Source organism: Perissodus microlepis, chromosome 22, assembly GCF_051167445.1.
Source record: "Perissodus microlepis isolate ML-2025 ecotype Zambia chromosome 22, ASM5116744v1, whole genome shotgun sequence".
Classification (NCBI taxonomy): Eukaryota; Metazoa; Chordata; class Actinopteri; order Cichliformes; family Cichlidae; genus Perissodus; species Perissodus microlepis.
Window position 1 is genome coordinate 18,619,626 of NC_140481.1, and position 24,976 is coordinate 18,644,601.

The 24,976-nt window shown below is 40.5% G+C and overlaps 1 protein-coding gene across 1 annotated transcript; it reads right to left on the reverse strand.

Moving 5' to 3' along the window:
• Positions 1-35: 35 nt before the first annotated feature.
• On the reverse strand, positions 36-23,175 carry LOC146362928 (E3 ubiquitin-protein ligase RNF19A-like). Its single transcript, XM_084919043.1, has 10 exons — positions 23,009-23,175; positions 9,671-10,547; positions 6,205-6,413; positions 5,906-6,050; positions 5,615-5,777; positions 5,227-5,341; positions 4,888-5,046; positions 3,936-4,155; positions 3,197-3,340; positions 36-3,072 (listed from the first exon to the last, which is right to left on the reverse strand). The coding sequence occupies exons 2-10, from the start codon at positions 10,276-10,278 to the stop codon at positions 2,286-2,288; spliced, it is 2,550 nt and encodes an 849-aa protein (XP_084775169.1). The 5' UTR covers positions 10,279-10,547; positions 23,009-23,175; the 3' UTR covers positions 36-2,285.
• Between the last annotated feature and the right edge of the window lie 1,801 nt (positions 23,176-24,976).

Genomic DNA, 24,976 nt, shown 5'->3' on the forward strand with positions numbered 1-24,976 from the left:
CACGAATAAATGAACACAAAACGATCACAGCAAGCTTGATTGTGAAGTTTATTAAACGATATGCATTTGCATGCACATTATAAAGTAAATAATTAGGTAATACATACTTTTTAAAATATCATAAGCTTATCTGACCCAATTAGAAAACACACCTGCCACTCGTCTCCAAATAATAAAACCTCGGAGGATCTATTTGACTCTGAAGTTGTATCATTTTCAGCAGCAGGTAGGTTACAAAATGGAGGGAATAACCTGCAGCTGGAGGCTTGTGAGGTTTACCAAAACATTTTATTTATTTTTAGCAGATAGCCAGCTCACCACGAGCTGCCTGACGTCACAGAGGAGCAATCTGTGGTCGGGCTGAAAATGTGCTCCAGCTGCTGAAAGCTAGACGTAGTCTGTAGTGTCACTGTGCTCACGATACTCATGATGCCGACTACTTTGGATTAAAGGGATCTTATTGCCAACTTGTGCGTGACATAAACTTTAAAAACTTTGGCTACTTCAGGGGAATATTAAAAACAAATAATCCTAACAACGATTTAAATTCAGATAAACATTTTGGTTGTGAGTACTGGGTTTAATCCAATATTTTATTGCTCTGATTTTCAATTTCTACGCACTAAAGTAGATTGTTTAAAAAATTTATTCTGTCACTGTTGACGTGTCCACTGCAGCGGCCTGAGAGCGGCTCTTTGGTAGTCAACACCAGCTACTGCGACAGTCTGCATTAGCATTCTGGGAATGGTGTTTATCAAGTTTTGGTGCATTTTATGTGGCAAATATAATAACTATCAAATTGTTTTTACATTTATCATTTGATGAAACACACAGAGAACAAAAACAAAACACAATAAAACCCCTCCCCCTCCCCCGAAAGGCACTGTAGGTTCAATAATTATAAAATTATCTGCATTAATCATTTGCAAGGTCTTCAGAAACATCACAAAAACATGTTGTAGTTAAAATACACCCAAAGCTCTGAATAAAAAATAGCTTTTTGATTTATATGAGGGGGAAAAAATTCAACAATTTAACATTACTACTGTACATTCGCTACTGAATACTGATTAAGATTTATGTGCTCGGATAAACTTCTGACTGCAACTTGCTGCGGTGTGCCTGACACGCTTGTTCTTACTGCGTGGGTACTTCTAGTAGTTCTAGTTTTAAAACAAGTCTGAAATGCTTGTTGAAATGTTGGGATCTGCTTTGTTTTGTTTACAAGGAACAGCTTAAAAATCCCTTTTCTTAAATACGCCGCACGATTCAATTCAAAGCTTGCAGTGAAGGTTTTTATATCTGCACAGGTGCAACCAAAACAACAACAAATAAAAAAGGAGAGATGAAGGGATGAGTATTTGAGTATTTCTGATATCACAGTTCCCACCCGCTTATAATAAACAGTTGGACCCAACACAGGGCTTCAACATTAAAACCAACTTTCCCAAAATGGAAAATAAAATAAGCAAACACATGACAGGAATCACGTTTTAAACAAAAAGCAAAGATAATATTTTTCTTATATATGATTGCAGACCATAAAATCTGCGGCTGAATAGCTGGTCCCTCTAAAGTGTAAATGCTTGGCAGACGCCTCCACGCTCCTCTCCGACTGTGGTGTTTCTCGCTGCCATTTAAAGAATTCACAGAAAGAGCTGGTGGTGGACCACAGCGGGGACACATCCCTCTGGTTTTTGCTCGTTTTTTTTTCTTTTTTGCTAATGTGCTCAAGGAGAAGTTGGTGTGGATTTTTTTCTTTATAGCAGCTCAGTTTTGTCAAGACATTTTATTTGCTCTTATCCGGCTTTTTCAGTTCTGCTTCTTTTCTTTTTTGGGGAGGGAAAGGGTCAAATCTGGTTTGTGGGATTTGGAAAACCCACCAGGACTGAAAAGAGTTTGCAGATCATCATGAAAGCTGGACCTTCTGCACCACCTGATAACTTGCTTTACACACCTGTCCCTGTACATGCAACTCTACTTACTATAGGCCTTGACGCACCGCTGGGTGCTTTAACATCTCGCTTAGATGTCACACATCTTGTCATGTTCTTGTTGCTCCTGAAATCTCTCCCTCTCTCTCCCTCTCTGACTTAAACCTCAACCCTGACATTCAGATATTTCTAAAAAAATATATATATAATTCATTTATAGCCTTAATCTTGATCACCAGCTTCCCAAAATGCATGGAGGGTAGGGACGGTGCCTGCCTTTAACAGTGGCACTGGGTGATAAGGCTAACTGAGCTTGCTGTGTTTGTGCAGTATCATGCCTGAAGAGCTCCTTTAGATGTCCGTTTGTATACAGCGTTTTCTCGTTTGGTTTACAGGCTGCACAGCGCTGCAAATGGTCTCTTTCAAGCTCTCATCCTTCTCTGGCTCTGTGTCACCAACACTCTCCTCGCTGATGTACAGAAACGTCCCGCTACTTCCCTCTTTTGGCGAAGCAGGTGGAGATGAAGACAGCAGGCGGCAGGTGAAGGCTGAGTGGCTAATCTGAGGCGGGAAGTGCTCAAGGCGGTCGTGTTCCACCTCTGGCATGGGCGTGATGGTGACGTCACTGAAGGCGGTGATGGGATTATGAGGGTGGGCGTCCATCGGGGGAGAGCAGGGTGCAGGAGCCGGTCTCGAGGTCTCGGGGTCTGAGCAGCTGAGCTCAGATGAGAAGTGGCTACAGTGCGACTCGGCCACAGAGGGAAGGCTGCCGCTCAGGGACGGAGAATCGAACTCTGAGGAATTAGTGCTGCGCTGCTCCAGAAGCTGAGTGTCCATGTCCGCTTGCATCTCGTTAACTTTTGCCTCTCCTTTGCTGATGCTGCTGGCTTTTTTCCAACGCTTGCCCTTGCTCGTTTTGACCCCAGAGGTGGAGGCGTCCTTTGACCACGGCGGGCAGGGGCAGGAGTGGTTGGCTTGCTGAGCACAGCGACAGGTGGAGGGACACGAGCACGTAGCTCCTTTCAGGCCGGCAGAGCTGCTACTACAGCTGGCTTCATCCAGGCTGCTGCTGGCGCTTCCGTGTCTCACCTTCTCCTGCTTAGACTCCACGTCTGCCTGCACCTCCAGACTGTTGTCTCTGCAAAATCAAATCACCTACATTTAACTTATTGGATCATAGGGCAGCTGCCTACAAGTCTAACAAATCTAGGTCACCAAATTCCTACTGGAACAAGGAGGATGTGTATAATCTGAGTGCTGACCTTTCCAGAGACATGTAGGCATTGAGGATGGACCCCGCCATGGCTTTTGTGCTTGCGTTGTCGCTCATCGTCCCCAGACTGACTGTGGCAGACTCCCCACTAAGGCTGCAGCGTTCCTTCTGGACGTCGGCCTGGACTTCCATCCTGGAAAAGTAAAAGCAGTCAAAACAACTAGAAAGTCCAGTTGACAGGTGAACAACAAGCCCATCGATGTAGTTTCAGTCCTAAAACATTTAACACTGATAAAATGGTCTAAGGAGCTTGGAAAGCTCTAAGCTACACAGACACTGATAACATTGTGCGACTGCACCATTTGCCACTCACATAGAAGTGCAAAATTTCTACGATGAAGAGAAAATAATACAAAAAAAAAAAAAGACTAACATGCTTTTTTCTTTTAAGTGATGAAAGTAAAGAATGACGTCTCATAGCTTTTATTTTGAGTGCACTGCTGAGTTAAAGAAAGGAGTTAAGGAAATTTAGGCAGTTAAGGGTTAATTTTAATTCATCTGTCTGTTTTCTTAACCCCTTATATTCAATTTAGGGTCATGAGAAGGGGAGCTGAACCCTATCACAGCTTTCATCAGCTGAGAAGTGGAGTCCATTAACAGGGCCAACAGACACCCATTCATAAGTACGACCAATTTAGAATAGCTATTGGATTTTCCCTCAGACAGTGTTCTGTTTGGGCTCATCTGGGCGTGCTTATCACACAATCAGTCCAGTCCAGTCCATTTACCGGTTGTAGCAGCTGCCCGAGAGGCTTCCGGTGATGCTGGTCCCAGCGAGGGCTGTGGTGCTGGCATTGTCACTCATGTTATCCCGCTGGGTGGAACTTACGCCACAGCGCTCCATGTTGCTTCCGCTCACACTGAGGCTCAGGCCCGTCAGACCACCAACACTCGCACCATCGCCGAGGCTGGCGTTGTTGAGGCGAGTCTCCGCTACTGAGGTTGTGTCTGACCAGAGAAAAGGGGGACACAGTGTGAGCTTTTATTAGGCTACAGAATAGTTTGATGGACAAAACTAAAGCAACAATGTGGCTTTCTGATATAGTATTACTGTATCCTGTGACTATAAATGCCCAAAGAAGTGAAACTAATACAAATGGAGCATGGTCAGTAACGTCAAAGTGGACACACATAAGTAATAAACTCAGGAGTGAACTTGGTATGACTTTACCATGCATCCTGGAACAACATTCATTAAATTCTCATTGAAATCAAAAGGACATCATCACGCTCACACCTTATGTTTCTGAAAAGGTCAAAGTCTTCGCTGTCGTCTGTACTAATAATTATGACTTTCATTGATGACAGAAGCTGCGAGAAACAACACGTCTCGCCGTCACGCAGAGCCCCTAGTTCATCACAATTGCTGATATCGTGCCAGTCATTTCACACAGTCACACGCCCTGAATACTTTTCTGTGAATGTCATGCACATAAAAACAAAGGCATGGCTAGATGTAAGAGTAATGACTGGTATGCATTCCTAACCGTGAGAACAAACTCATACAGCAATCTTTTCTATCAACCCTGCTAAATATTCAACCTGAAAATTGACCTAAGCTAAATGCAGAGCACCATGGTGCTTAAAACAACATTTTTAATTATTCATTAACGGATCATTATTGTCTGAACTGTGACTTTAAGTTCTTCCCATAGCCTGTGTACAGTATAAGACTCTCACCTGTGGCTGCAGCACCGTTGCCTATGTTGTCATTTTCATCGTCAAACTCAATTCGCACTCCTTTCCCATTGCCGGCAGAGACTCCACAACCTCCGCTCCGGCACAGGGAGATCGGGACAACACCGTAGACGTACGCAAGCATGATGGGAACGCCAATTCCTAAATAACACAACATGAACAAAAATTATTATGACTGACATTTAGGTAAGGTAAGCAGATTAACTAAGAAAATACTGGTGGGCGAAACATGTTTAAACTCAGTGTGTTGGTACAAGCAAGGCACAATATCAAGGCACAGATGGTGAAACAAAACAAAACAAGAAAGACATTTTTCCTCACCAACAGTGACCGCGGCAACCACAGGAGACACGATCACAGACAACGTCACGCCGCCAGCTATCACCAGGTTCCTCTTGTGTTTGGAGATGTCTTTGCCTTCATAGCGAGTATGAATCTGATGGGAATAATTGTTCAGTAGGATTAACTTCACGCGCTTTGCAGTAAAGCCACAAATGATGAACACACACCTCCTTTTGTCCCCACATCTCAAGGCTGACATTTGACAAACTTGTTACATGCAAGATACTGTACTAGGAACACAAAACTGGTACAAACAAAAAAACAGGCATAACACAACCTCTCTGTACTAATCTGCAAGATCTTCACCACTTCTCACTTCTCTGAATAAACACATTTTGTACCCCTGTTGCCTGCTGGGAGCTCTCACCTTTCTGCCCACATAGACAGGGATGCCAATGATCATTGCAGGGATGGCGATGCCAGCAATAAGGGCGATACCCACAGGAGCGCCCACCAATGTGCCAAGCTGCCACAGGATCTTCTTCTTTCTGCTCCACGGCTTCTTCCCCCAGAAGGTGCAGCCCGATGGACTGGGAGGAGACGAGAGAGATAAAATAGTTTCACAGGGCTAAGACAGAAAGAGAGCTGTAAATATTAAGCTGTAAATATTAAAGGAAACCTAAAAAATAAGAAAAGCAAAGGGCGGAGGAAGTCTTACCTTAAATAGTGCAGGTCAGAGATCTCTTTCATGCAAAGCCAACAGAACTCACAGCCGCAGACGGCGCAGGTCATGTGATTGCAGCTTCCGTCGTTCATCTTGATGATGTAGGCTGCACAGCGAGGGCATGGTTTGATGTCATCACCTGGTGCAGAATAAAACAGACTGAATATTGTGCTTATAATGATAAAGCTTCTGTGCACTGTGAATTTATCACAAGTGTCCTTTAATGTGTAATGCCAAAGAACAGGTCAAGTTAATCTGGGAGCTTTGTATGGTAGCACCTATCTGTGGGCTACCTGCAGCACCGCTCTCCTGGCTGTAGCTGAGTGAGGACGACCTGAAACTCCTCAGCCGGAAGTGTTGGGCCCTTTGCTGCCGTGCGGTGTCGCACGTCTGGTTGGGATGCCACAGCTGTTTGCAGTGGTAGCAGAACTCTGTCCCGCAGCCCTCACGCCCGCAGGTGATCTTTGGGCAGCTGGCACATCCAAATGCAATGACTGCATAACTAAAAAGAGAAATGATGGTAAATAAAATTTGGTGAGACAGAATGGACTTGCCGCTACAGGTATAATCAAATCTGGAGGACGGCATATCACCATAGCAACCTACATCAGTCATCACAGTGGCTTATTAGAGGGCTTTTTTTGTGGCAGGAATGTTTCTTTTTATAAATGAGCACATAAAACTTGACAAAGTGACACCATAAAAGCCCGTTGCTGCAGCAGTCATTTATATCCCATCACAACTGCTGCTTTAAATAACCTGCTTTTATATCAGTGACAAGAATATTATGAATGGTAGTGACTACTGTTTCCCCCAAGCTTGCTGACTCAAAGCCCCCCTCGTGTCCCTCCAGGGGTGAGACATGGGGGGTGGTTTCTGTGTTAGATACCGCAGCAGATATGACAGCTTCATTTAAACTCAGAGGCATTCAGGATCCTGCATGATGGTTATCACGGGGACGTGAAGAAAAGCAAAAACAGTGTGACAGCCAGTAGCTTGTAAGGAAATAGTTGCTCCACTCAAACCCTGATCATCTTCCACATTTCTAAATGTGATTGTGTGAGGAGAACATGGAGGATGAGCCTCTTACTCAGTTCAGGATGAATTCCCAGGAAAAAAATAAAAAATTCAATCTAAGTAAACAGACGCTGCAGCACCGCCTGACGTACACAGCTGTGAGTCAAGATCTTTGTTAAAATGAGATAAGCATTTAATCTAATATAGCCGTTAACATCAGCTGACAGCAAGGGAGCAACAGCAACTGCAGCTGGAAACAAAGTGGAAACTTAAAGAGGCACGCTATTTGGTGGGAATCGATGGGATTTATAAGTTAGCGAACGAAGCAAAATGATACGTTTGGAAGACAAGTTAGTCATACTAAACCTTAAGGCTAACCTTACAAAAGGTAGATTAGAGTTATCTTAAATGCAAAGTTATATAATTACATCTAACATTTCGTCAAGGTCAGTGGAGGAAGGAGGAAGTTAAAAAAGAAATACAAAAAAATAGAAGCAGTAGAGTAAATATATAAAACTATTCATCACATGCCAAGTTTCTGATGAAAGAAATGAAAGTGAATGTAAGCATTAACAGATAAACTCTGTTATCCTCTTATTGACACATTTGACAAGCAGCAGTAGAGGCTGAATGTGAACATGTACTTAAACAAAACAGCCAGTCTGCACAGCTTCCAGACAGTCTCCACTAACACCTCAGTGAGGTGAACTGATGGCACGTTGTAAAAAGTGGTAAAATATTGCCAAATGGCCTTTTGGTATTATCCCCATCTTGTTTTCCTCACATACATTTTACTGTCAGACCATAATTCAACCAGTTTTAACTGGTAGTGTAACACCTACAGTGATATACTTGGGCTCTACTTTTAAAAGAAACCCCAAGTTTGCCCAAAATAGAAAAACTGTTTCGGTTATGCTTGCATGTAACTAAATAGGACACCATCCGAAACTGAGCAAAACTTCACTGCATAAGGATGATTCATCTGTTTATTTAAGGAATAATGAGGACTCAAATTTGACAAACTTCACAGTTGAGCTGACCAACAGAGCCCAGTAATTTGCACAATTATACAAAATAAAGACTGAGAGCATTAACCAGCGAGGAGTGTGGCAGCAAGCCAGAGTTGAGCTGTTTGTAGCTGAGTTGCAACAAACTCATGAAAGAGCCATTATTCCAGCAGACAAGGGTCAGCACTGTTGATGCAAGACGGTCATGAGAGTGAGTGAAGGGTGAAACCATTTCTGAAGCAGACAAGAACAACAGAGCTGAACTGATCATGGCTGACTGGAGCGAAAATATAAAAAAACAAAGCAAAAAACAACAAAACAGTGCAGCCAGCACCTGGAGCAAAACCAAATACACACTGATGTAAGGGTACATTAGCAGTACACGTATGCTGTGTGCATGGAGGCAGTCACGGCCTAATGGTGCAATGGGAAGCAAGAGACGTATGCAGGTCAGTTCAGGACCCTGTGAGCAAACTATTGAGTCCCTCCCAGCTCTAAACATACAAGACCCTGAACTGACCTTAACCCAGTACTGCCTCTGACATATAAGAGAGAGAGAAAAAAAGAAAGATTTCCAACTGCAAGAAACAGCAGTTTATTAACATTTTTAGGAGGTTTGCAGAGCTCGTTTTTACCCCAAACCAGCAACTTGCAATACTTGCAAATTTTTTCCAACTTTAATAATTGAAATAGGGTTTTTGTTTTGTCTTTTTTCATTCAGCTTATAACTTGTTATTTTAGGTTAAATAACTTTTCGCCTTATTTTAAGATTATTATCACTGAAGGGTGTGTTATGCTTTCCTTTATTTTCTGTCACATGATGCTGAATGTTTATGCTAAAACACTGCCATAATTTCAGATAATCTGGTCCGCGTATATAAAAACCTTTATACTACTCAAAATGCTTGCTGTGTGGTGGGTCTTCTAGTCTGATGTCAGCTGATCATGAATCTCCTTATATGGTCATTTAAGGAACAGCTACACTGATGGGAGGCGGGGCTTAGAAGCACAAGGTTACAAGCTAGCCAAGTACAGCCAATCAGGAGAAAGAAGGACTTAATTGTACAGAAGCTAAAACGGCGTGTTATTGGCCAGTAGAGGACATACAGTGCACAGGCCAGTGAAGAACAAGTAAAATACACCTGATCCAACCATAAATTAGTTCATGTATTGTTCAGACTGTTATACATGCTCCTTCATTTGTGGTTATGTACTGAATATTTGCTCATTTACAACCTATTTGCAGTCTGAACACAGCGGGCATCATCATAAACTAACTGCTTGCTGCTTTTGACTGACAGATTAAATGCGGCTATTATTGCTACGAGTTATTTTTAGCCGAGACATCAATGCAGAAGCTGGAGTAAACTTCACAGGGTCAGATTACAGTCTTGAAATTTCCTTGATCTTCTGCCTTAGTGTGTTATTTTAGGAGTTGAGCACTGGTTTAATCAAAGTTACATAAGATCAGGCACATCTCAGGTAATTAAAACTAAGATTTTGGCCCATATGAATTTGCAATTTTATTTTAGGATAATATCACAGGCTTAAAATTTTGGAAGCTGTCTGAAATTTACACGTACTTTCCTTCCTACTCTTCAGTTACATTTGAATGTAAATCTGAAAGCCTTCATTTCCAAAGTTTTTGCCTTGTGTATCATGTTTGAACTACACCAACTAGTCCTGTGTGTTATTCACTCAGGGGGCCATCTAATCCCTCAGCTGTGGTTCTTACCCGCAGTCAGGGGCTGGGCACCAGCGGCAGTCAGGTTCAGCCACCAGCCACCTCCTCAGCATGAACTCCTCGTACTTGTCCATGAGGGCTCGGTCTCCCAGGATCATCCTGATGTCGTGGGGGTTGAAGCGCTCAGCGCACTCGGGGCAGCTGATGTTGACTCGTGACTCTGAGATCTCGATGCGCAGATACTGTCGCAAGCAGTCTGCGCAGGAGCGGTGGTGGCAGGTCATGATATCTGGGAAGTGATCGCGTGTGTGGCGCAGTAGGCACAAAGGGCACTCCAGCAGCTCTGACGAAGACCCTGGCACTGAAGAAGTTGATGCTACATCTAATGGAGAGTTGGTTGCAGTTTTATCCTGCAAAGTCTCTACCTGTGCAGTTTCGAGGCTGACGACACCATCCACCCCAACTTCAGCTTGCAGAGCCCTCGCCTTGCGCTTGGGGTCACGTTCGGGCCGGCGTCGGCGCCCAAAGATTGCATGGAGAGAAAGACGGCGCTTCTTGGGAGTCTTTCTAACTGTGGGGAGGCTAACAGAGGAGCCAGCAGAGTGAAGATCTCGCTCTGAGCCTGTGCTGCCATGATGCTGCTGGTGCAGGCTGCTCATCACGCCAAATTGGGCGCCACTGGTGCTGTGACAAGCAATTACCACATTGGGATCGGGGATTAGAGATGGTACGGAGAAGGAAGACGGAAAGAGGGACTAGGGTTTAAGGAAGATGCTCAGGAAATAGACTGCTATCTAGGACATGGTGGCAGGAACCTGGTTTAGGAGGTGTGCAGGTATGTGAGATGATCTGCCCTTGTTTTAAGTAACACCAGTTTAAGGGGTTCCTTTATGGCTAAGATGAACAAGTTCAGATGTAGGCCACAAACCTGAGGAAAAAAGAGAGAGAGGAAAATATCAGGTGCTGTGCTGAAGTCAAATGCATTAATTTTTAATTATCTGCTGCAAAAACAGAACCACTTGGCTGCAAAACGAGGCAACACTATTTCAAGATGCAAAACAACCAACCAACTAAAGAGAATCTTAAAAGCAAGACAGCCATCCGTGAGGCTGTTCACTGGCCTCTGTGTTAAAGCGTGACCACTTCTTTGACGTTTAAGAGTTTTCTGGCAGACTGCAGGCATTTTCTCAGGCGTGTCTTCTGTGCCTCGGAGTGTGTGCATGTTATTATTCTCACATAGCTGCATGCTTTCCCTAGAGTGTGTATTAGTCAAGTGTAGGCAAAACAAGACAAATCCTGTGTTTCCACCATAGATCTCAAAAGCAGCCACAGCTGTGCCTGTAGTTCTCTGCAGCCTCACCTTGCCTTAAGTACTTTCACTGCTTGTTTGCACAACTTAAGCATAGCTCTTCACCTGTAAAAGTAGCGTGAAAACGCACTTGTGGTGGATGTGAAGGAGACGGGTTTAAGGGTCAAAATAACAGGCATAACAGAGGCGAGTCTTAAATTTCATTGACTAATCCAATCTAGCAAATGAGATCAAAAATGCTTCATGAAGTTCTTTTAACCCTAACCACCTTCCACCTGACCTGGCCTATTTTTATCCAATCCATCCAAAACACACATTATCATTTTAAATGTTGTTGACTGTGAATGATGTGTTGCGTGTCCTTCTTTAATAGAGAAACGGTACATTTTATCTGTTCTTGCGTTTGTCAGTTTCCCCTGGAGTACACAACATTTTGACCTAACACAAAATTTACCATGATTGTTTTGCTTTCAGCAAAATATGCACGCTCTTCTAAACACAATTTTGTTTCCACACCTTTATCTTCTCGCAGTATTTTTAAAAAAAATACATGAATAAATAAATAAATAAATAAATAAATAAATAAATAAACAGAATCACAGAAATCAACGCTTTCCAAGTTTGCCCTCACTTGACATGTCCTATATAACTGTGCTCATGTTTGTATCATGAATTGCAAAGTATTTTAAAAACCCTAAAGCAATATAAAGGACAAAACGGATTTCTACTGGCTGCTGCAGGCTGCAAACTTGTGTTTGCCATTAGGGACTAATTTCAGGAAAATTCCAGCGGGAGCCAAAAGGTGACTAATTAACAAGCCTGTTGCAAATCTAAACTGGGACAAAGCAACCATATGCACTCTCGTAACCTACAAACCTCAGTCTGACTGGCTGCTGTTTTTCCACCTTTAAGTACCATGGCATGTAGGCCGAAGTCAGCGTCAACTACTTTAATGTTGGGGAAGGCTAAAAAGAAAAAAAGTCTTTAGTTGCAGAGCCTGAAACCAGATTCAGTTCGGCACCTAATAATAACATACACTCAACTAAATTAATGTAACATTTTAACACTTTCAGTGAATCTGGTTAGTGGTTTGATCACGAGCTTGAAGCATTTTAAAAAGGCCATTAAAAGATTATAAATGCAATAAAATTCAGAAATGCGGTCTTTCAGGTGCTCACACCCAATAAAATCTGCAAACATCCAAAAAAAAAGCTGCTTGGATCAAATGACTTGATCCCAAACTGCCATTTTTATCTCCCAGTTTAGCAGCAGGCAGGTTCAAAAAGAAAAAAACAAACTCAAATGCATCCCAGTAGCCTTTTGATGCTGACTGAAACTAAATTCGGCTGACTTTTTGCACATCTACAAGCTCTAAATACAGCCAGTAGTCTGCAGACAGTGTCACGGCATAAGAGTCCCATCTCTTCAGAGACAAATATCCTGAAACGCACGTATGAACATGACAGATGTATGCAATACACTGGCAAACGCACATCTGACAACACATAATGTATTAAACCAGATGCAGGACTGTATCTGTATTACTGTTGGGACAAAACTGATAAGTACCTACCATTAGCATATGCCCTCATACCTAATAGCTACAATGCAAATGTTATTATAATATAAAAGACTTTAATTATGGTTAATAGCTGCCAGTTTTATTTACACAGCCCTTCACCTGCAGTTAGATGCTCCTTGCACATTCCCAGTTGTGTCATTAACATAATGAGTAATGTAAATAAGGATAACCCTTAGTGCATAAACGTTCGTATATATTAATGATAAGCTGCTCTTTCTCACACACACAGCAAGGGGGAAGTTACTTTGATGTTTCCGTTGTTGGTAAGCTTTTACTGCATTACTGTAATATAAAGTGTTGCCATCAACTCAATGAATAGTATTTTATTTCACTTATCTCTTGGCAGCTCTACATACGTGTGTGCGTGTGTGTGTGTGCGCGCGCGTGTGTGTGCATGCGTGTGTGTTGAAGAGGAGAAACTATGACCGTAAATGACAGCAGTATAACAGATAAACACCAATAAATATTTAACTTTTCATTGTTTTTATCTGAAGTCTGTTGCCATTTGTTAGTTTAATAAGTAGAATTATATATGTTTATCTGATGTACAAGTTTATTACACCAATCAAGAGACTGGCTGGCAACCCTTTGGCAACCTCCGGTCATTAGGGAAAAATGTGTAGTGGTTGCTGGAGCTTGCTGGGTGAAATTGGCTGCAAAGAGGGTGCTGCCTCTGGTTATTGCTTTGGTTGCTCGCACATTGCTGTGGTCACCTGCAGTTTGCATGAAAGATGTCAACTTATCTGCAGACACCCACAAGCTAAACAAGGTGTGGTAGTGAGACAAAATGTTTACTTTCAAAGTAAAAGTTGTGCCTTCCCACTGAAACCAACATGTATCAAAAACAGTGCAACTTTTACTTTAAGTTTAACGGTAGCCTTTACTGGTTTGCAATGGAAAGTTTCACTATTGCTTGGTGAATATTTCCCAGCTGGGACTGCTCTCCAGGCCTACATAAATGGGGTTTTACTAACTTCGTATTAGTAAATTATTAGTAAGTAAATACTAACTTTTGACTCATGACTGGTGGTTGCCAACTGGTCTCTAGACCTGTGTGACTGGAGCCTTCAGTTTACGTGCACATCAGATGCTGTACTGATGTGTGAAATCCCCCACAAACGATAGTTTTCTCAGCACTAAAATCCACACAACAATATTTGTGTAATGGTGAGCTCAAATCTTATCTTTTCACTGAAATCCGTGTGGAATCATCAAGATTCGGTATAAAATAACCGGTCTCAACAAATTCATCACTGGAGCCTTTAGAAATAGAAATGTTGAATTGGTCCAGCCTTAAATGTTAACAACTGTTGTCATCATATGACACAAAATATACAAGTATTTCTTTCTGTTTTAACCACTTGGTTGAGGTCAATAATTAAACTTTATATTTGTTAAGTACAGCACTTCAGGTTGCTAGGAAGAAATTACAACAAACATTGTGCAGAAGACTAGAGGTTTCCAGCAGACATTTTTTCTAGACTTTACCTCATAAGTATTTTTAATGTTACGTTAAGCTGTGCATTTAACTGTCACATAAAGATAAAGGAGGAAAAGCGTGTCAACCATAATTGCATCTCATTAGGCTGTAGCATTGCAGCCAAAGAATGAAAGTTGTAAAGAAGAATACACCTTAACTGGTGACTCCATTTTTTTTTTTTTTTTACTTTTTTTTTTTTTCCTTTCTTTAAATAAGAGATTCTGTATTTGAAATTTAAACTATGAAAAGCTGCTGTGTGCAAGGTGACACATGCACAGTGTGTCACTGACTAACAAAAGCAGTAAATCTTCCATATATTAGACTAGGGACCCTGAAGGCAAGTTATCATACAGCAGGCGAACCGCAACATGGGAAGCACAAGTGTAGGTGATGCCTGAATCCTGCAGTCCTACATTATAACACAATGTAATGACACACCAGGCGAAGTAACCAAGACATGGAGCAAGAGGAAATTTTTACCAAGACAGAAGAGCAATTTCAAGCAAACCACAAGTCAATGTGAAATTACACCCTCAGGCATAATTAAACTGGAAAATCCTTCCTCTTCTACGTGCCAAGCCTGAGTGGGACTTTCCATGTGACTTAGGTCAGTATGCGCGATTGTGCGAGCACACGCACATGCATGTATTCAGGTTTTGTGGCTCAGGGGCAATCACATGCATGCATACACACTGGGATGGTGTCCCAGTTCTTGAGACAACCTCAGGGTAAAAATCCTATTGAGAAAGAATAAATGCTTTCAGTCTTCAGTCAACTCTTAAAGGAAATCGCCAAGTTCGCATCAGCTCATGCAGTGTTATGACTACCATCGTGAGATGATTTAATCCCATGGTTTTCAAATGAAGATGCAGGTCAGTGTAAGGCCACATAGTTGCCTTTCATTTAGAGCCACACTATAATTTGTGTGTCAAAATGAAGAAGGGGAAATAGCAGTAAAAAGTGTCACTTGGCGTTACTGCGGTAATGGTTTTAACACGTAAAGCTCTTGAGACCAGAGCAATAACATGTTGGCTGCTGAGCTGCAATAAAGGAAATAAATCCAGGTTTCTCTTGCCTGTAATTTTGCAAAGAGACAATTAGGTGCACAGCCAAACTGCAATGGAACATTTTACGCTGTTGCCCTATGAGTGCATGCTGGCACATCAAGCCTCAATTTCATAAATACTTTTGGTCATTTTTGAACTATTAATAAGTTATAAACAGAACCCTTGGCCCTCGCCCAAACAAACATCCTTTTCCAACTATTTCCAGTACCATCATTACAAAGTGTTTCTTCCACTTCCAAAGGTAAACACAAGTCCATCAGCTTAAATAAAAGCATCTAACAGTCAACATGTCGCTGATGATGATTCCATTTATTTAATACCATGTGCTGACCCGAAAAATCACCCTGATCTATTCAGCGGTAAGGTCACACCAGTGGAACGCTTCATCCCCTCGAATCCAATCAAAATGTCACCACTGGTTTTACAGACATGTGGACAAGCTCTAATCTAATGTACATATTAACTGATATTAAATGTTTTCCATATGATATAATATTTTTATTCCAAAAGTAGCTCTTAAACTCAGATAAAGTGAAAACAACAGGACACATATCAACCTCACCAGAGACCCAATGATACAATATTATCACATGTAACACACAGCAGAATATGAATTTTAGACTGAATTTTGATATTAGTATTGGAATAATATTTTCATGTATTGCAAGTTATCACCTTTTATCAACTTTAATTTATGTCCTTGGAGTTAAAGTTTGTCATTATCTGTTTTATGTAATAAGAAAGTCCAGCGTCTCTTGTGTCTCTTTCTTTAGTAGCTCTTATTGCTGTAATATTGCTTTGTGAAAAAGACAGAATGACAAACGGCTTCACTAATAACAGTCATAAGCATTGCCTGCGCCTGGCAAACCGAAGTGTTTGTATTACAGTCTGGACTACTGTAGTACTGCAGGTATTTTGAATGTGACACACTTGACTTATAGATTTTGGGTCATAAGCTGCTTATACAGACTTGGACTGCGCTGATTCAATATTTGAATCCAATATCAGACTCACGAAACTAGATCAGATATCAGTGACAATGAAACAATCCACAGGACAACCCTTTCTAGGTAGTTAGTACGACATTTTCTCTGCATTTCAGTATAAGCCTTGCTCAGAAGTTTTTACTGCACTTACAGTAACATAACTTATTGCTGTCAACTTGATTTATTTATTATTCCACTTGGTCACATGAGTGCTGCTCAACAAGCTGTATACTACATACAAGAAGAGCCATAATGCTTTATTTATGACGCCATGATTGTTTCTGTTTGTGTAGATAACAAAAGAAAAGGGAAAAAAAAAACATGAGATGTGGACTGGTACATATATAGCACGGTTCTACTCAATTTGGGCACTCAAAGAGCTTTCTACTACAAGCCTCATTCACCAAATCTCACACACATTCATACTATACTACACTATACTCTACTGTATCTAAGCACTTATACCCAACATTCGGATACACTCACACACCAACATTTTGCTCAAGGGTACCCATGGGCAGGATGTGCCAGGGATCGATGCACCGATCTTCCAATTGGTAGAGGACGCGCTCTACCACCTGAGTAACAGCCCCCACCTCAAAGATTTTAAAATAAATAAATACATACAGCATGAAAAGCGCAGACAGTAGACAATGCTGATGGACCAACAACAGGACAAGCGACAGACCGGTCCACAGACCGGTTGTACCACATAGTTTTGACACACTGCAGGTGGATGGGCAGTTCAAAGCCGCCCACAAACTGCCTGCTCACTGCCATCGTTGAACCATAATTACCCCAAAGGAGGTGCACTCAGACTCGGAGAGGAATTTTGTCACTTATTTTACTAATAAATAACAAATTAGCTAATATTTGGGGCACATAAATCTGTAATGTTTGCTGATGGACAGCACACTAGACACTATAATAGAAATACTGTGTTGATTAAACTGGCATTTATATATCTGTTTCACTGAGTGCCTAGCTGAATTCTCTCACCTCCCAACCCAGAGTCACACACCCTTCATAATGAACCAGAAAACATTTGTTTTGTGCCTTGGGAATCTAGGCTAACATAATTACGGTCCTGTACTTTAAACGGCTAAGCTGTCAACCCAGATGTGGCATTTCCTGTATCATGAATTGGCCAGTTTTTGTTTTTATAATCTACTTTTTCTATTTTTGAACCGAACCCAGTCCGTCACATTTCGGATCTCATCATCTGACGCACGTCTCATGTTGATTTAAAATAGTTTGCACTTGACTATGGGTGCTTTTTCGGTAATGTGATAGCATTATGAGGAAAGTCTTTGGCGGTGAGTTTGGTAAGTCTATATTTAGGTAAAGATGATGCAAGTTCCCTGGGATATTGATAAAAATACTTTTACCATCCTAGACTGGAAATAAGTGGCTCTGAATGTTCCTCAGAAAAGTTTTCATCACGTACGCCAACTTCTGGTTACATTCCAGCTTGAGGACAGATTTCCTGATCATGACAATGCATTCAAAGTTCATGGCATGGGGCCAGGGGACAGCCCAGAGACTAGATGACAAACGCTATAGAAAATCTATTTTTTTATTTTTTTTACATAGCTGTGTTTACATATCACACCAAGAAGAAATAATTTAACTTTTGTACAGCTGTCACTGCTTCTATCCACAGGATCAGACGCATGAAAGCAAATTCAAACTGGAGAAAGGTTATTGTTCAATTTCCCCGCACTCATAAGGTGTAGGCCAACTTTCTCTCAGCTGGACATCGAAATAAACCTGAAGGGTAATGACTCTATTGAGCCCATTATTTGCCAGACAAATATAATAATAATGTCTGACATTAAACAGAGAGTGGGGACAGGCTGTACATGAGCGAATGCCTCTGATGCTGCGCTATTTACTAAACAGAGTCACAGGCAACAGGGCGAGGTACTTTTCCACTGTATCTGCTACACAGTGATGAGACAACAGCTTCTTTTGAAGTGTAATGATTGCGTAGCAAAACTCTATCATGTCATTATGACATTAATCTTCATGTATCACCATGGAGACAGCAGGGAAATATGACTTTCTACCACCTAGGACAGGAAGTGCTGATATCATTTTCCTATTTCACAAAGGGATATCTATTCATCTCTGTGAGCTTCAAACAAAGATAAACGAGAAAAATGAACCATTTAAATTTCACAAGTCAAGACACAAAACAAAAGACATAACTATTTGCAAACTTTTTTAAGCTCTACATGCCAACACATTGTAATATAAACACAGTAAATAATAAGGCTGTGTTATAAAGAATGGACATTAGACACTCTGAGTGAGCTCTGCTGCATCCAACCATAAACAGGAAATAATGAAACCAACCACGGAGCTGTTGTGCATCGAGCTTTGCGTCAGCACAGTTAATGCCGTCTATAGACTGAAATCTTAAGCATTTCCAAACAGAGCTGAGAGCAAATTGCTCTCTCTGCAGCACAGCAGGGTTGTGAACTCTGCCATCATAACCACACGGTTGTTGAAGAACTTTCCAGGCCTAAACTCCCCTCCGATCAGGCTTATGGTTAATTTACGGTACTATGGTTGTGTCTCTTTGTGGAGGTATTTGTCTACAGAGGGCCTGTGGAGAGGGGTTTTCACCCTTAGCAAGCATGCCCTCGTCCAGTCCTCCATTAAGCATCAGGGAAATATGTATTTTAAAGACGTTAAAAGGTTTGTGTTAAAAGCCTGAACGAACAGAACCAAATAAAGTTTTAAAAGTAATAAAATAGTAAATAGTAAATCTTGTAACCTAACAACATTTACTTTAGTTGGATGTTGACAATGCCCAACTTTGGCTTTATGCCGCTGCTTTTCATTTCACACAAACAAAACTGAAATTATACTTCTGTATCTTTCTTATGTAGAGCCTGCCATGTAGCCAACGCCGCTGTCAGCATTTATACTTATGCATGGTTTGCCCACACTGCCGCCAAAACACTGGTTAGCAGTGGGATATCTCTACTCGAGGTGATCCTTTCTCTTCCAGTCAATTAGAAAAATGGCAGAAGAAGAAACAATGCAATCAATCAAAAGGATATAAATACCATCACGAATGCCAAGTTGCTTGGTGATTTCTATCCAGACGCTCTGAAAATTCAAGTGTTAACTTCCAATAACGTTTGTGAAATTTGTGGTTACTTTCACAACTGACTGGCTATGGCAATGCACGTCTGTGTCACTGGATGCTGTGTACACTTCAGTTTCCAACATGACATATACTCCAAAGTAACCACATTACCAGACAGATACAGACACATATGAGCTACGACAGACGCCAAATGTTCAGCGAGCAGATTTTTCAAGAGATCACTGTAACAAACGTGATACTTGCATTCAGTTTTACTCTCCAGTTAACAAAGAAAGTAATTCGCATTTTGTACCTCACTTTTTAGCTGGTGTTTGAGGGTTAGTGGACATTTGATGCTCTGACTGCCAAAGTAACTCTCTAATCTATCAGCCTCTCACATGTCAATCAATTATATCCATACCATCTCTTAGTTTGGGCGGGGACACACCACCTTTACGTGGCCAGCTGTTATTTCACTGGTTGTCACCTGAAATCGCTGAATATCATTTCTGGTTGCTGCTAGTCACTTCCTGTGTCGCTGCCCCTTTAATTCTCAAATATGAACCCGCAGTTAAATATCACCCAGGTCTTCATTTTAGAAAGTACCTAAAATATTTTACAGTGCTCAAAACTGACACAGTGGTGTTTGACTTATGCAAATATTTAACAAGAAAACAGCTGTTATTATACTTAGCAACCAGAGAGGAAAAAGAAATACAAACTTTAAAATAAACCTACTTCAAATGAATGGCTGTGTTCTTCTATAGTTGAGTCACACTCTCTTAGGAAATACAGCATATTTACTAGATGCAAGTCATGTTCTTCCCTTTCTTTGCTGATGCATTACCATCATTACGGGTCAGTGGATTTGTATAAAGCCATTGGCAGGACATGTATTGTGCCACTATGTGACCATGATTGGAAGCAGAAAGGAAACTTTTCATGGGAAAATAACTATATAAATAAGGAAAAAAAAAAAACCTCCTTGTGCTGAATTCACTAGACCGGTGATGCGTTCCTAAAGTGTTTGGCATACGTAGGTCGATATTTAGGATTTAAATTTTTGGTCCACTGTTAGTTACTAATTTATAGTTCAATAACGACTTGTTGTCTGAAATCCAGTTATTCATTCAGTCTTAACTGTCCTGCTCTTCTTCCTCCAAGAATACCACAGAAGCTCATGTACCCTCTAAATCATCTGAGTTAACAGCAAAGTTGGTGATGAAGACATAATTCATAATGCCAGCCTGATGTAAACATTACAAAGCCAAAGTCTTACAGCAAGTGAAAGGGCAAACACAGATGTCATGAATGATGTCAAGAGATTCCCAGGAACGAAAGTCATATTTTTGGGGGGCCAACACTCATCTGTAGCTGCAGTTTATCCCAATGTAGGACTGAAATCAGATTACTTTAGGGCAGAACAGGAGACATTAGGGGAATCCACTCCTTCAGTTCTCCACATTGTGCATCTCATCATCAATACATAACATAACAGTCCCTCCACTGTCCGCTAAAGACTTTTCACTATAAACAGCAGGAGAGCAGGAAGTAGATTGGTGAATTTATGGGGGGTGGGGGACAGCACTAGCTATTTCTGTTCTACAATGAAGGAGGAAAGAAACCCCCACAAACAACGACTCACAATTCACCAGCAGAGATGAGGCTCACTGTGCAATATAAGCCATGGACACACTGATTTGACAGCCTTTAAATTTATTTGGCTGAAATTCTACTGCCGAAGTCTACTAAAGCTACAGTAGAAGGGATATAACAGAACTAAGCTGAAGATTAAAATATGTCCTGCTTTAAGACGAGCGTGAGTTTTATGCACATTTACTACGATATTCTTCAGAAGTCTATTTTATGTTATCTGGATTCCTGGTTACATAATCATAAACACAAAGATAAAGCTGTAATATAACCTATTACTGTTCCCACATAACAAAAGACTCACATTTTAATCATTTGTCACAAGCAGAAAACCCTAAAAACCCTATTAACCCTATTTGACAGTAAAAAAATGATGTTTAAGTATTCTCTGTCAGTTCCCAGCACATACTAGCAAATGCTAGTTCATTCAACAAGCCACAGAAAAAGTCAACATACGTGTATCATTCTAATAAGATAAGAGGCACTATTGCAATAGAGCAAATGTTGCTTCAGCTCAAGGGTCTTCTGTGGCTCGGCCACAGGTTACTAATAAAATAAAATAAAACCAAGAAGCTTTGAAGGTGTTTCATTTCAGCAGATTTGACAATTTGAGACTAGTCATCAGCTGAAACCAGTTCTTGTTTTCTGTCCCCAAACTTGGTTAGCTGCAAATAAAAGAAAAATGTATTATATCATAAAAGTACAAGAAGAACATTTTAACCTACTTTTTAGAAACTACCAATACACCTGTCAAGGGTTTTACCTAGCTAAGAATGTACTTTTTATTAAAGGCAAGGCAGGTGAGGACACAATAAGTCGGTGTTACCTTACCTGACAGAAACCTAAGGTGTTCTGATCATGTAATAAGGAAAAATGCAAATCATGCTTGAGTAAATAAAGTTCTCTGATGAATTTCCACGAGGGGCTGACCTCTATTAGTCATCTCTTTATTTATTTATACATTTTTTAAAAACAGATTTTCTCATCCGAAAATAGCAGGTGCATAAGATATGTGTAATATTTCTTTTAAAACAAATTCCTAGTTTCAAGAGATGTAAACAATAACATATATTTATGTGTAACATGGCAGTAGTACTACAGCAACAAAAAAGCTGACTAACCAAGTCACTTGTGCCACTGAAAGAACAGTAAAGTTTGAGTTTCTACATTAAAACACCGAACTGACCAAGTTTTCCTAAAGCTACAGCACAAATGGTTTGGTTCTGTGTACAAATCCCAAATCTGGAATTAATTCTGTTCAAGTGAAATGCTACAGGGGATCAAGAGCAAGCAAAAGCACCGTGACTCACTGACGGAAAGCCCCAGTGAAGATGCCCTGAATTTATTTAACATGCATGCTTTAAAAGTCAGCACCGCCATCGAGGAAGGACTGAGCAACTGATATGCTACTACTAATTAAAACAGTGACACAAAGCGACAGCAGTAAACAATGTACAGAAGTATCTGTATTGAGATCATAATGTAATAGTTAAATTGATTTTACATGCAGGTTACTTAGTGTAAAATCATTAACCTTCCCCCACACACCCCAAAACAGAGAAGCAAACCGTCTTCACTTATAGATATACATACATACATACATACATATATGTATACTATATATGTATATATTTATATATTAGCCTAAATGTCTAACAAAACACAAATGCAGAAGAACTTTGGCTAAAGTTGCATATTTTCCGAAAGTTCAACTGTGGCCACGGCTTTTAGAGCCCTAAACTAAAAGCTGGAAAGACCCAGCTCTGTCAACTTATTTTAAAAGTAGTAAAAACGTTCATGCATGAGATACCTTACTCGTCGTGTGAAGCTCAGCGCAGAAACGATCTAATTTTGTTTACAATTTCCACTTGGCTAACCAGGGTTAGCCTGCTAGCTACGGATGGCTAGTGACTTAACTTTAATCGCCCAAAGAGTTGCTGAGCAGCTGAGCCGAAGCCAAATGCTCACTCACTAACAAATACTTCAAGTGGGTGGTTTATATAAGTACCCCTTCGCGCTCGTAAACCTTTATTTGGTGTCGGATAAAGGTTTCTGTCGACCAACACTTTAACAAGGAAATTTTACAAGCTAACAAAGCTAAAAAAAAAAAAAAAAAAAAAAAAAAATTGCTAGCATCCCAGCAGCCTCGAAGAGAAGGAAGTTCTGATCTTACAAAAGCTCAGCTGGTTCGAGCTACGAGGTGAAAACTTACCGTCGTACAACCTCCCCCTGATTTTCCTTTACTTCACAGCTGAAGTGTACACCGTTGTCTCCATTTCGCAGGAAGCAGTACCTGAAAATGTGTAGCAGCAGAAAAAACCTGGCAGGACAGCCGAGGTACATTCCCCGAGTCTGATTACCGCGGTCAAGTTAAACACCAAAATAAAACAACATTCAAACTTCCGATATGTAATATGATAATTTCACAATAAAGGCTATTCACAATAAAGGCTTTTCTAATAAGCGGTGGAAGAACCGATGTAAAGCAATATATATGTGTGTGTGTGTGTGTGTGTGTGTATGTATACATGTGTATGTATACATATATACACATGCAGCTGCTCCTCTGCACATGTCCAAACTATCTCAGTCTACCGTAAGTGTCCACACCTGTCTCTATATGTGAACCAGCAGGAGATATCAAACCTACAGGGAATGATCAAACGTTAGCCTTTTCTTTGGGGTTTTGTTTGTCTCAATAATTCACTACCTCTACTCAGCTTCACTGTCTCACTCTCATTCACACACATAAATGGAAGTGAGAACACTTACATCATCGTTCAAATCTTTGGCAATTCAGTTTCTTCTTGTTTTCTAAAGTCTACAATTTATAATAGCTTTTTAATAGGTTGCAGCAGAGTAGGACAAACTGCATTCTGCATTATGTTCGACACACAACACAGAAAACGTGCATGAAATAAACATTTGTGGCACTATATGTCATACAAAATTATTGATGATTATCTTTCAAATGAAAGTGTTATTTAATTTGGATGAATTTTGTATTTGTTTGTTTGGGGGGTTTTTTGTTGGTTTTTTTGCAGTGTCTGTCTACCATTTAACGTGTGTATCTTATCTCTCCCAAATTGTCAAAAGTTTCTTTAATTTGTAAAACTTACAAATGGCAGAAGATGACACTTTTGTCTTGTCAGATGCTTTTTAAATAAGCTGCCATCTAAAAATAAAGAATTTTATTTAAAAAGGCAACACATATTAAGAATTTGGATTAATTTGTGCTAAAATGTTATTTTCTGATAAGCTCTTATGAGTAAAATAACATATTATTTGCAAATCCAAATAAAATCACCTGGACAATTTTACCACCTTTAACATTTTACTCTTACTTTTTTTTTTTTTTACCTACTTTTACTTTTCCTGGACGAAGCTTTTATTTGTGAAATAACTCACTGAGTTAGAAAACTTCTTCCTTGTTGCAGCTGGTGACTTGACACGTTGACCATGCCTGTGTTTACGTAGCAGAGGAAATACTGTCCCCCTGCGGACACTGCTGAGTAGTTTTGTAACACACCCACAACTCCAGCATTCAACTTCTTTTTATGAGTCATCCTAATCGAAAAATAACACTGACTGTATTTTTGACATGACCACTAACAAGTCTTAACCCAAATATTTAGTGGTCGACTACACGGAGAACACTTTTATGTGTCTAGTCTCAACACCAGGACTTTCCTTTACATCTGCTGTACTGTGGGGGAAAAAAGAAAGAAAGAAGGGAACGTCACTGTAATAGTAGTTTTTTAAAAATGTTCTCTTAAGAACAACTTTCTTCTTCTCAAAGCAAGCTGATATTTGTTAGTTGTTGATAAGTAACATGTCTTAACATGACCATGACTGCCCAACTTTAAAAAGTTCACTAAAGTTTGTGACGGTGTGCAGACGGTGTACATCACAGTAACTATATAAACTGAAATTCTGTGGTCCTCTATCTGATCCCTCATTCCCTCAGAAACAAACAAACAAAAAGCCAGTTGAACCATTAGCTTTGGCAAACCTGCTACAGGTGAAAAGGGAAATGTGAACCTCTGTAACATTAGAAATGCTGCATTTGACCCCTTTGCTTACTTTGAATAACAAGAATCAGGTTACCCAAGTGTACTTTGTCCTCCTGGGAGTTTTGTTTTATTTAACAGAAACTTGTAATTGTTGTGTTGTTTTTGTT

Excerpts from the sequence above, each read along its gene's own strand:
- LOC146362928 (XM_084919043.1), bottom strand. The coding sequence starts at position 10,278 with ATGAGCAGCCTGCACCAGCAGCATCATGGCAGCACAGGCTCAGAGCGA. Across the intron at positions 5,342-5,614 it reads CTGTCTATGTGGGCAGAAAG|ATTCATACTCGCTATGAAGG; the intron begins GTGAGAGCTCCC and ends TATTCCCATCAG. Across the intron at positions 4,156-4,887 it reads CAACGGTGCTGCAGCCACAG|ACACAACCTCAGTAGCGGAG; the intron begins GTGAGAGTCTTA and ends TTCTCTGGTCAG.